Source organism: Lynx canadensis, chromosome B3, assembly GCF_007474595.2.
Source record: "Lynx canadensis isolate LIC74 chromosome B3, mLynCan4.pri.v2, whole genome shotgun sequence".
In the NCBI taxonomy this organism is placed as follows: Eukaryota; Metazoa; Chordata; class Mammalia; order Carnivora; family Felidae; genus Lynx; species Lynx canadensis.
In genome coordinates this window covers 1,597,286-1,609,576 of record NC_044308.2, presented here as the reverse complement: position 1 = coordinate 1,609,576, position 12,291 = coordinate 1,597,286, and the positions used below count along the sequence as shown (strand labels likewise).

General features: G+C 64.4%; 1 protein-coding gene across 4 annotated transcripts in view; it reads right to left on the bottom strand.

Annotated features, from left to right (window-relative positions):
- The window catches only part of ARNT2 (aryl hydrocarbon receptor nuclear translocator 2), a 148,320-nt gene that overhangs the window by 14,118 nt on the left and 121,911 nt on the right, over window positions 1-12,291 (bottom strand). For all 4 annotated transcript variants that reach the window (XM_030317225.1, XM_030317229.1, XM_030317228.1 and 1 more), the window contains 4 exons: window positions 11,941-12,092; window positions 5,614-5,686; window positions 4,716-4,839; window positions 1,546-1,645 (listed from right to left, as the gene is read on the bottom strand). In XM_030317225.1, the coding sequence (XP_030173085.1) occupies window positions 1,546-1,645; window positions 4,716-4,839; window positions 5,614-5,686; window positions 11,941-12,092 (449 nt within the window). The remainder of the gene's footprint in view (window positions 1-1,545; window positions 1,646-4,715; window positions 4,840-5,613; window positions 5,687-11,940; window positions 12,093-12,291) is intronic.

The window sequence follows — 12,291 nt, the reverse complement described above, 5'->3', positions numbered from 1 at the left end:
TCTCTCCCTCCCTCCATCCATCATCCCTCCCTCCCTCCTTCTTTCCCTTCCTCCCTCCCTCCCTCCCTCCCTCCATCCACCATCCCTCCATCCCTCCTTCCCTCCCTCCCTCTATCCCTTCTTCATCCACCCATCCATCCACTCCATAGATGAGCAGTGAGCAAATGCCTCCCGATGCCAGGCTCTGCACAGGGGCTGGCGCCTTCCCCTGACTCCTTCCCCACACCGCCAGCCTGCCTCTCCTCTGTAACTGCCCTCCAACTTCTGCTTCTATGACAACAGCCTCAGCCCAGCTCAGCGTCTCAAGCTGGACCATCTGTCCTAAGAACCATCTCCAGCCTCACTTTCCGCTCTCCCCCGACACACCGCCCCCGACTTTCTCCCAGACCCATTTCCCCAAGCCTCTCCCCTCCGGCTCCCTGGCACGGTATTCAAGGCCTCCGCGGTCCCCTCCTGCGTCCCCCAGACTCGGAGCCTCTCCCGCCGCCCAGGCTTTGCTCGGCACGTTCCCGAGGCCCGCGTGCCCCATCACCCCACTGAGTGACAAGCTGAGCTCGGCTTCCAGGCTCGGCTCAGGAGCCGGCCGGGCCTTCCCCGGATGTGCTACCTAGGCCTGGCCACTCCTCACCTCTGGCCTCTGCCCCCTCCCCACCGCCCCTTGTACAGAGGGACGGGCAAGTGTCGCCAGGACGCGGTGAGCGCCCGCCCGGGCTGGGAGTGGTGCAGGGCCTGGCACGGAACCGTGGCCGTCGCCGTGTGCCGAGCGCGGGGGGGCACGTAACCCCGCGGCAGGAGAGGAGCCTGGAGCCTCCCGCACTGTGCCGCGGGGAGGGGCGGCCGGCGCTGACGAGGGCTCAAGAGCAGCTGGCCCGGCCGCCTTCTTGTCCGGACCGGGGAGCTGCTCCCCAGAGCCCCGGAGCGGGCCGCATCCAGGACACCCCGCTGAAGGGCGGGCCGCGGCCGCCGCGGGATCCCAGCCTGCTACCCTGCGCTCGGCTCCGAGCTGCTTCTCCAGGTCCGTCCGCGGCCCAGTGGGGAAGCGTGAGCCTGCGCCTCCTTCGTGAGGGCAGGTTCCTGGCAGGGCCCCCTCCCCCGGGGCGGTCAGTCCCACCTGCCCGGTCCCGGTCCCTGCCCGCAGCTGACGCTCCCTTAGGCTCTGGCCAAGCCACCCGGTGGCCGGGCTGTACGGGGACCTCTGCCCGCCTGGGCTGGGGCCTGGGACCGTTCTCCCCGAGAGCTGGATGTTTGGTGGGTGCACGTAGGACCCACACACCCTCCTGCGGGCAGCCCGTCTCCCCTCTGGCCGTTCTTCCCAGTCCCCGACCCCCCTTCCCCAGCCGGCGATAGCAATGCATCTGATAGCAACACGTTGGGCGCTCCCGGGGCGGGACCAGAGCCACCAGAACCCCCGCCCGGCCCAGGGCCCAGAGGGCAGCAGCCCCTAACCGGTGTTTGCAGCATTCGCCGCGCACGGGGCCGAGCTCTGAGACCCAGGGCTTCCCTGGTGAGGGGCATCCCCCGCCCCGGCCCCTTCCCAGCACGTACCTGAAGGCCTTCCCCGAGTGCCCGGGGGGGAACGGGCTTCCCTGGGAGTAGATCTGCTGGGTTCCCGCCGCAGAGGCTGAGGTCATCATCTTCTTCTCCGCTAGGAAAGGCAGGGCAAGGTCACGGTCAAGGGCTCCCTGCCCTCCAGACTATGGGAGGCGGGGGGCAGCCGGGGAGCAGGCGAAGGACGGGTGTCCTCGAGCGGGACGCATCCCGGCGGTCCGGCCGCACGCGCCTTCTCTGCGCACGAGGGCACGGGCCGTCCTCCAACACCCGGGCTGGGCCACACGCTGCCGGAGGGCAGGCCCTTCCCGAGGGTCGGGATGACGGAAAGAACCAACAGAAGGAAGCTCCTCCTCGGACACGGTTTCCTCCCAAGCCCACGGAGGAAGCGCGGGGCAGTGGCCCCAACCCCCTGAGCGTGGACCCCAGCGCCGCCCTGCTTGTCACGGGCGTGGCCTTGCACCTGTGACTGAGGGGCTCCTTTCCCTGCAGTCTCGAAACTCCCACACGTGTTATTTCCACACACCTGCCGGCCCACCCACGAGACACCGGGATAAGGGAGGTTAAAGTTAGTTACAGGGCAATTATTTCGTGCCTTGACAGACCCTTCGCCTGTACCCATCTGTGGCCTGGGAGGTGGGGGGGACACGCAGAGTTGGGGGGGGTCCCCCACTGGGCGGTCATGAGCAGGGATGGACACGCGGGCTCGTGGACTTGGGGCGGAGAGGGCGGGCTTCCTTGACCACGCGCCGACTACCTCTGTGACGGGCCGATAAACCGAGGCGCTGGGCAGCCTCTGGGTCCGTTTCCTTGGCTGCAGCGAAAACCCCACAGCACGGAGGGGCTTGGACTCCTACGTGTGTGCTTCTGACCGGTCCGCAGGCGGAGAGGGGCTAAAGGTTTCAGGAGACGGGTGCCCCAGGGACTTGTGACCATCCACTCAACGTAAGCTGTTATTTTCTTAGGCACTCAGGGGTTTGGGTGGTTTGGGTAAATGAGAAACGCATTTTTTTCCTAAGCGCTCTAAGACATTTGTGGGGTACGAGACTATACGTGGACACAGGTATGTAAAAATGTTCGGTTTTATCATTCAGTCTTCTGCGTCCTTTTTCGCTCTACGGCTTTGACCTGCTTGACCGCTGCAAAATCTGGCTCTATCAGGATTTTCTCGTGTTCCTACCTATTTTGGTTTTCCCGTGTTCCGAGGCTCATGACACATGTACCTTCGCCTTCGGGTCCCGCTCGTATCTGCATCGTATCTGTAGAAGTTAACCATCTCAGCGGGGCGCCTGGCTGGCCCCGTCGGTTAGGCATCCGACTTGGTGTCGGCTCAGGTCATGACCTCACGGTTCGTGAGATCGAGCCCCGCGCGGGGCTCTGCGGGGACAGCGTGGAGCCTGCTTGGGATTCTCTGTCTCCCTCTCCCGCCCCCGCGCCCCCAGTCTCTCTCTCTCTCTTAAAATAAATAAACTTAAAAAAAAGATAACCATATTGGCCCACGGCTCTTAGCTGCCTCCGAGGGCACCACGCCCCCACTCCTCCGGGTTAAAGGGTTTCACGTCATGTCGTTTGGGCTACGGCGTATTTCGGCAGCACGTCAATCAGGAGTTGCTGGTCAGGGGCCCCTGAACACCAGCTTAGTTTATCGCTCGTGATATTCACGCTTCCTTACCAGTTCGCTTTTTTTCTGAGTATCTTGCAATTTGCTAAAAATGTCCTCGTCTTTTCTTGTGAGACTTCCTTCCTGCTTCTCCTTTTCTCCTTTCAAGAGTGGCTATCTTTAGACCCACGGGAAGCTGGGTTTCTCCATAAACGTCAGAGAAAAAAAACCAGCACGTGCCGATGGGAAACGTCTGTGTAGGGCCCCCAACCCAGGATGCACCTAGATCTTTGCTGAATGGGTTCGATTCGGGTTTTTATTTATCCTTTGCGTCTTTTGCACCTTCCGACAATCTTTGCGCCGACTCTCGGCGTGCCTCGTCCTTCACACTCCTGCTTTTTCAACCTGCCGCTTCCGTTCCGGTCTTCTGCATTTCGATTCATGTCGCGAACAAGTGTAGTGTCTGGAAGCCGTCTTCTCGGAAGCCTAGGCAGACGGCCCGTGTCTGAGGAGCCCTTCTGCGGCTTCCGGCTGTGAGCGCAGCCTGGTGGGGGGAGCACTGCATTTCCTGCTTTCCTTCCTTCCCTTTCCTTTTTCCCGGGGGCTCGTGTCCCCCGTTCTGTCATCCTGGTGGGAAGGTGTCCGTGTTTGGGTAACATCACAACCTCACACGGGTTCCCTAGGAATATCGTGGGGATCCGGCCAGACATTCCGGCTCCTCGGAGAGGAAGAGAGGCCCTTTGAGACGTGCCGTCTCTGCTCTCGTCCGCGGACGTGGAGAGACGGGGGTGGACGCAGCCGGCGCGTCTGGATGGCCCGCGGGAGCCAACAGCGGAGAGCCTCCTGGTGATGCTAACGGGCGTGCTCTGTGCTGGAGACCGGAGGCCACGCCCCACCCGTGGGTGGTGCTCCAGGGAGGCGGCTCGGGCACCTCCCCGTTCCTTCACGTTTGGTCCACGGCCCAGCGGGAGGACGGCGGGGTCTCCACAGGTGTCGACGTCCGGAGGACTGGGATTTGCGCGAACGGCCCCGGCTCCTCAGTCCCGTAGGACGCTGTGGGGTCCCTTCCTATGAGCGTTCCCATGCTTCCTTCGGGTGGGCCGGCGGGTTTCTCCCCTCGATGGACCCCAACTGTACTGAATCTTGCAGGAAGTCCTTGACCACAAGAAAATGGGATCCTTTTTCTGAAGTTTGGAACGACGGAGATGTTTCCAGGCTGCTCATCTTAGTGGAAATCTGCCTGGGGGGCGGGGGTGGGAAGCCGAGAATGGCACCCTTCCGTCCGGGAGCGAGGCGGACACAGGCGGGCCCCCGCTGGCCGCCACCGGGTGAACCGTGGACATCCGTGTGCACGTCTATTCCAAACCCTCGAATTCAGCAGATGAGGGGTCCAGGGCCCCAGGCGGCAGGTGAACGAGAGGCAAGGCCAGAAGTCGAGGGGTTCCACTCGGACTCCTGTACTCGGCGCTCATCCACACCCGCTCCCTCGGGATGGCCGCCCCTTGACGGCCCGACGGCGGCCACACGCCCCACAGCCTCGGCACGTAAGCGCTGTTCGGGAACTTACACGCACTGATTCCCGCAAACATCTCAGCAAACCGGGGGTCTCTCTCCTGGGAGAAGATGGCATCGGCCTTCTCCACGGACTTCCCCGCCTCGTGAACGCCGGCCGGGAGGTTGGGGACAGGAACCTGTTGGCACGTGAAAACACAACCACATCCAGAGTGTGAGACACGGAGCACGTGTCTGCAGCCCCGTCGGGTCCCCTCCCCCCCACTCGCTGGCAGTTCAGGCTGTGTGGTTTTACTGAGGTGGGGGGCTCGTCTGGAGACCGGGAGGTGCGGTGTGGGCCGGGGACCGCAGAGTGGCACGGATCCCTTACAGAGAGATAACCGATAATCAACCACCCTAAACACCAGAAGCGTGGACTTGAAGTCTAACGTGGGTGACAGGCCCAGCCCCGAGGCACCTTGTGATTTCTCTACACGGCCGTCGGAAGCAGCGGGAGAAAAGGCAGAAGGAAGAGGAGGGACAGAGGGGAAGGGAGGAGGGAGGGAGGCTGCGTGGACAGAGTGGGGACCCGGTGCAGGGCAGGACAGACGGCCGGGAAGGGGACGGGTGACGCGGCTCAGAACTGCCTCTGTCGGCTTCCGCGTCTGCTGGTCCGGTCCTTGGGCTCACGTAGAGCCCCCGCAGCTCCCAGTCGCCCCCGGACACTCCCCATACGGGCAGCTCGGGCCCTACTCGGCCGCCCCGTCCTCACGTGTCCTCTACCCTCCATGGCCCAGCCCTGCAGGAGGGTCCCAGGACACCCCCAGGGTGGGACCTGCGTCTCTGCACTCGGTGGGTGGACAGAGCACCAGCACCTGCTGGGCTGAGGGCGTCAAGCTAAGGGTTGAACTTAGCCCCCCCGACCCTTGGCCCGGAGACAGCTCCAACTGGGAAAGAACCTTCCAGAAGTTCACCTGCGACAGGTCGTATGACGACAGCCCATCTCTCTGGTGCACCTCCAACTCTGCCTGCTGTTGCTGGAGCTGCCTGTGGAACGAGAGGTCAACAGAGTCATGATGAGGTCATGACGTGGTGGCCGCGGGGCCGGACTAGAACCTTCCCCCAACCCAGAGGGACGGTGGGTGGCACCCAATGGGCCTCTAAGTGGTTTTCAATTTTTACTTGTTTTAGTTTACGACTTTTTAAAGTTTATTTTGAGAGCACGAGCAGGGGAGGGGCAGAGAGAGAGAGAGAGGGAGAGAAGGAAGGAGAGAGTCCCACGCAGGCTCCATGGGGTCAGCACAGAGGCTGACGCGGGGCTGGAACCCAAAAACTGTGAGATCGTGACCTCAGCCGATAACAAGAGTCGGACGCTTGACCAACTGACCCTCCCAGGCGCCCCTTGTGATTATTTTTTAATGCCCCAAATCAAGACTCCAAGCCCTGTATTTTAAGTTTAGGTTGCCAACATTTAGGAAATGCGTTTTGGTTAACGATTTCATGTCACGCAGGGTAAGAAGACACCACGTGAAAACAGTTACGGCAAAGTTCTGATCAACACGGAAAGAAGAAACCCTTGGCCTGACAACCTGTAAGCCGGATGGGGGGGGGGGCGTGACCTCATGTCCCCCCCTCCAGCCCTCACGCTGGACTCTCACAGCGTTACCTGACCTCACGCCCAGTACAAAGAGGCTTCCCGGGTGGTGGCCTCGCGGCCAGGACCTGACCTGATGCCCCGGTCCCCGCTCTGTGCTCTGCAGGCCCCCCCACCCCGCCCCGTTCGGGACAGAAAACGACTCCTTACAGGAAATGGCTGCTTTACAAAGTTTCAGAAGGTGGAAACTGGGTCACATTCCCGGGACAGTGAGCCCCACAGCTCAGAGCCTAACGATGGGGCAGGATGAGAGCGTCTTTTTCCAGTCCACACACGGGCAAGAACGCCAGGCAAATGTGGTTAGACTGCTGACCCGAACCACATGCCCAGGAGTCAGCCTAAGGGACACGGACAATTCAGGCACAAACGTACGCGTGACACGCACAGCACATGTACATTCACAGGAAGCAGGGAAACACTTTCATCCTTAAATAAACAGAGTGAGTGCAAATTAGGACGAACCTGGAGGGCAATCAATTCTTCGACTGCAGATGCAGCGGGTAACAACACAGCACGGCGGCTTGCGCAGAAAGTTCCAGCACGGGGGAGATGCCCACGGCAGAGTTCCACACGGAGGACGCCGGTGCCCTCCGCGCACCCCGGGCCCCTGCGCTCACCGCGACCCACGCCGGGCTCACAAAGGGAGCCGCTACCACTCCAAGTGGGTGGTTTCTGAACTCCCTTCACGGCGGAGCGCGCCGAGGCCCTGAGACGCCAGGCGTCTGCAGAAGAGAGACCGTGCCCTGGGGAGCGGGTGACGAAAGAGGGTTTGGGGCAGGGGCTATTTCACAGCGTAAGGGACACCCACCTGGGAAGGCCTGGGCCACTGCAGGTGACCGGACCCGGTGGGTGAGGCCCGCCAGGAGCCCGGCCTCAGAGCCCAGTTGCCACCCCAGAGCAGGGGGGTGTCACTGAAGTCTTGCCCTGCGGCCCCCCACCAGTCCCTCTACTGGCCCCCCAGCTGGAAGCTTGAGAGCAAGGAGCTCATGCTGTCCTGTCCACGGAGGCGAACGTCGGCCCGTCCCTGGCAAACAGGCTGGGCCACCAGACTGGCGGGCGGTGTAGACGGAGCGTGGCTAGGTTGCCTCGGTCCACGTGCAGGCTGTTTGGGTCACACTGACCAAGACCCCCCCTCCCCCCGCTTACTGACCACTTCCGCTCCTGGGGGCAGAGTCAGCAGAGGCGGTGTGGTCCACAGCCCCCGACCAAGACAGGGACGGCACAGGTCGCTGCCGGTCTCTGTTTCCCCCTCTTCTCTTTTTTAGGGAGAGAGAGAGAGAGAGAGAGAGAAAGAGAGCGAGCGCAAGGGAGGGGCAGAGGGAGGAGGGGAGAGAATCCCACGCGGGCTCTGGGCTCAGCGCAGAGCCTGATGCGGGGCTCAAGCCCGTGGCTCTGGGATCATGACCCGAGCCGAAGTCAAGCGTCGACGCTCAGCCGACTGAGCCGCCGGGCGCCCTCTCTGCTGGGGACCCGCCGCTTCTCCAGGCAGCCTGCTCTATCGCGGAGGGAAGCAATCACAACAAGTCTGTCCCCGAAACAGCCCAGACCTACTTCCTTCCAAGTCCCATTTTGAGTTCTCATCCTGCGGCCCGAGAAACGGGACAAACTGAATTCTTCTCAGCAGCCAGAGAGATGCACGTCTGAACCCCACTCACCTGCGGCCGTGCCCTTCACGTGGGCCTGGGCGTGTGTCCCCACCCCCCAACCGCCAAGGGAAGACCACGTAGAAGAGAGCCCCGTTGGGGGACCAGCGACCAGCTTATTGAGAAGCCAGTCCAGACCGGCCCCGTTCCAGGAAGCGTCCTGGACCGTCTACACCAGGCTCCGTGCTAGATCCGGGGAATGACGGGGCCAGCCCCACGGGGTCTGGGTGGTCACGGTGTGGACATTCTCCACGGGAGGACAGAGGAGTCCGCAAGCCCAGGGTGCTGACGTCAGAGACAGGATGCGGGAAGAAAGAACCCGCGGCTGGTCTCCAGATCCGGGTGCGAGAGCCCAGGGGAAAGGTGAGCCATAAAACGTGGGATTTCCCCCCAGGAGTCTGTACCTGCACCCACAACACCGGGAAACAGCAGCACTAAAATCAGGTTTTTAAACAATTGCTATTTCAAAACATGGAAAAAGAATCAATCTAACGATCCGCAGAAACACCCTAACTGTCCGTATCGCCCTACTCGTCTCTTACGGCTCTGCCAATTCGCCTGCACCCTGCGGGCCCCTGGGCAGCCGGGGCCTCTCCCTGCCTGCACTGCGGTGCCCCTGCGGTCTCCCCATTTCACAGACGCACACAGAGCCTCAAGGTCTGCGTGGCCTCCCTGCGCCAGGGATGTCGGGATGCCGTCGATCCACGTGGGACACTCCCCGGACAGAGCAAGCGAGCGGCCACGAGGGGGGCCGTCGGACCTCTGGGAGAGCCGGGATCTGGTGAGGAGGCACGGGGGCTCCACGGGCTCGGCCGACCCGGGTGGGGCTACCAGTGCCCCCCACGGGCGGAGTGCCGTCTGCATGCCCGTGGGGAAGGACTCCGAATGCCCCTCACGGCGTCCGCGGCTGCCTCCGTCCAGAAGCAGGGGTGTGCTCTACGGAGAGGGCTCCTCGGGGCGGGACGGAAGGCAGGGGGAGCTGCTCGGAAAGAGGAGGGACGTCCCCTGAGACTGGGCGGCGGCCTCATCAGGGCACAGGGGAAGAGGCAGGGAGGGAGGACATGAGTCCCAGGAGAGACGCTGTGGGGCCCTCTTCTCCACCAGGCTGTCTGCAGCAGGTGCGCGGGAGGGCGGGACGCAGGACGAGCCCCAGGCCGGGGCCTGCTGACCGAGCCTCACCCCTCCCGGGCCCTAAGCTCTGCAGAGGCGAGGTCGGCCCCTTGCTCTCGCTCCCCACTCCCGCCCCCACTCCTGCCCCCGGGACACAGGGCGGTTAAGGACCTTTCCGCGGAGTCTGCCGCTGCTGGCCGAGTCCAGCCAGAGGCAGGAACGCGGGGAGGGCCAGAGGGCTGGCGGTTGTCACTGCCCTCTGCTGCCCACGGCGAACAGCTCCCGCCGTCCCCGCCCAGGGAGGGCCGCTGTCCCCTTGGCTGTCAGCTCCTCCCGCCGGTGGTCTCCTCCCCGCTGCCCCCAAAGGGCTGTCAAGAGCAACACGTGGGGCCACACCCCGCAGGGAACGTGCGTCCTGTCGTGTCGGACAGCCGGACTCAGACCCAGAGATCACACGTCTGCGGGGGAGGGAGGGAGTCAAAAGCCCTCAACGTGACCAAGTTTACCCTATTGCAACTAGACCGTCTCAGATACGGGAGAGAATAAGGGAGCGTGCTGTTTCTGCAGCACAGATCGACTCCCGTTTGCAAGCAAGAGGTCACACGGCCTGGGGTCAGAGGGCAGGAGGTCACACGACCCGGGGACAGAGGGCAGGAGGTCACACGACCCGGGGACAGAGGGCAGGAGGCCACGCAGCCCGGGGACAGAGGGCAGGAGGCCACGTGGCCCGGGGACAGAGGGCAGGAGGCCACATAGCCTGGGGACAGAGAACAGGAGGTCACACGGCCCGGGGACAGAGGGCAGGAGTCCACACGGCCCGGGGACAGAGAACAGGAGGTCACACGGCCCGGGGACAGAGGGCAGGAGGCCACACGGCCCGGGGACAGAGAACAGGAGGTCACACGGCCTGGGGTCAGAGGGCAGGAGGCCACACGGCCTGGGAACAGAGGGCAGGAGGTCACATGGCCCGGGGACAGAGGGCAGGAGGCCACACGGCCCGGGGACAGAGAGCAGGAGGTCACACGGCCCGGGGACAGAGGGCAGGAGGCCACACGGCCCGGGGACAGAGAACAGGAGGTCACACGGCCTGGGGTCAGAGGGCAGGAGGCCACACGGCCCGGGGACAGAGGGCAGGAGGTCACTCGGCCTGGGGATAGAGGGCAGGAGGCCACACAGCCCGGGGACAGAAAGCATTGAGAGCGAGTTGCTGACACCAGGCCCCCCCCATCCCACCCCCCCCCCCGTCCCCGTGGCTGCAGAGAAAGGCAGACAGAAGTGGGAGCAAATGCCAGGCTGTGAGGGCTTACGACGGGATGGACGGCCGAGGGGGGCTCCCGACAGAGAGCTGGGCAGAGAAAGTTCTGGAAGACCAGAAAGCCCGGGGTCTTCAATGTTCAGGAAGCGGGTGCCCGTCCGAGAGTCTCAGGAAGAGCCCGTGGCAGGGGTGGACAAGGAGTGTGGCCCACGGGAGACAGAGGATGCGCTGGGAGGGCCCCGGAGGGGGAAGGAGCGGGAGGAGAGGAGGGGACGCTGAGCCCCTCGGTCCCTCCGACGGGAGGAGGTTCGTGCACGGGCGCTGCTTCTCGGTTCACCGCCAGGCAGGAAGCAGCCGGGAGGAGCCAGCAGGACGGCTCACGCCAGGGCCCCAGAGCGGACGGCGGGCAGGTGGCAGAGGGGATCCCGCGGCCCCAACACCGTCTGCGGCAACCGAGGCGGACCCCACCCCACCGACCGGGCCCGCTCCGGCTCGCTGTCCCGCCCGCCTGCTTCACACACGCCGGCTGCACGCGGGACCCGAGGTCACCTGACAGACGTGCCGGGCGGGGGCCACGCGGAAACCCAGGTCAGCCGCCGGGAGGGACCTCGAGCGGGTGGCCGGGCCCGGCCGGCTCCGTGCCTTGTGGGCGAGGAGCAGGGCTGAGGCACAGGCACAGGGTGGGGCTTCCCAGAAGGACGCCCTGAGGGGGGCTCCAAGGGGAACGCCCCAATCCAGGTAGCGGGCAGGGGACACAATGGGGCCAGAGCACCGAGCGAGCGAGCCAGGAGGCCACGGCCGCTGCCTGGGGGCGGCATCGCCGGGACGGCCGTCGGGAGCTGGAAGGGGGAGCAGACCCCACCAGCTCAGTGCGGAGCCGGGGAAAACGGGACAGGGGTGCCACTGGCCAGCGCGGGCACTCAGGGACTGTTCCCCCCCCCCGCCAGCTCACCCCGCGCCCCTGCCGTAGTGCCCGCAGACGCTGGGACCGCCCTGGCCTTTGTTCACGCTGCTTCTTTGACCTTGCATTTCCTCGAGAATAACAGGGAGGAGGCATGACCTGGTCCCGGCCGGGAGCCCGGCCCCACTCACTCCCCGCAGCAACCCAGGGGAGAGGCCTTATCGCCCCATTGCGCAGACGGGAAAGCGAGGGCTGTGGAGTAACGTGACACGCAACTCGAGGTACAGGAAGCCGGCTGTCCAGACCGGGGCCCAGGTGTGCGTGCCCAGGCGCGTGGGGTACAGGGTGAAGCCGGGGGTGGTCCGGGGACTGCGGAGCCTTGAGCAGGAGGGACATGTCCAGGGAAACCGTGTGTCCCTGCAGCGCCACCCCCAGCCCCCTGCCCCGGGGCCCCGGAGCTGCCAGGGCCTTAGCCTCGCTCCCCGCCCGGCTTCAGAAGGGCCCGGAAACCAGGCACAGGCGGCCGGCGCACCAGGCAGGGAACCAGGGAGGCCTGGGGAGAGAAGGGGGACGGAAGCATGGCGGGGGCAGAGGACGCAGCGAGGGGCCCACAGGGACCGACCGCCAGCTGCAGGGGCGGGGAGCCCATGGGGGGAAAGGGCCTGGGGTAAGGTCACCAGCCCTCGACTCGGGGAGGGCACCCGGACCCAGCAGGGCTGGGGCGAGGCGAGCACGTACTTGACGTTGGTGTTGGTGCAGATGACGTACTCTATCTCGTCGGAGTAGGGGTTCTGGAACGTGAAGCTGCTGGTGCGGATCAACAGCCACTCCCGGTTCTTGGTGCGGAGCCGGTACATGACCGACAGCACCTGGCCCTTCAGTTTGACCACCTGAGGAAACAATCGGAGGAGGAAGGAAGTCAGGGGGAGGCAGGGCTCAGAACGGAGCGCCGCGGCAAAGACACCCCGAGGGGACGGCCAGAGAGCAAGGCTGGGCCGAGGGGGCCTCTCCCCCTGAAGCAGGCGCTGTCCTCTGTCACGTTCTCTGAAACACCTGTTTTCTACCAGGACTTCTCAGCTCTTCCAAATC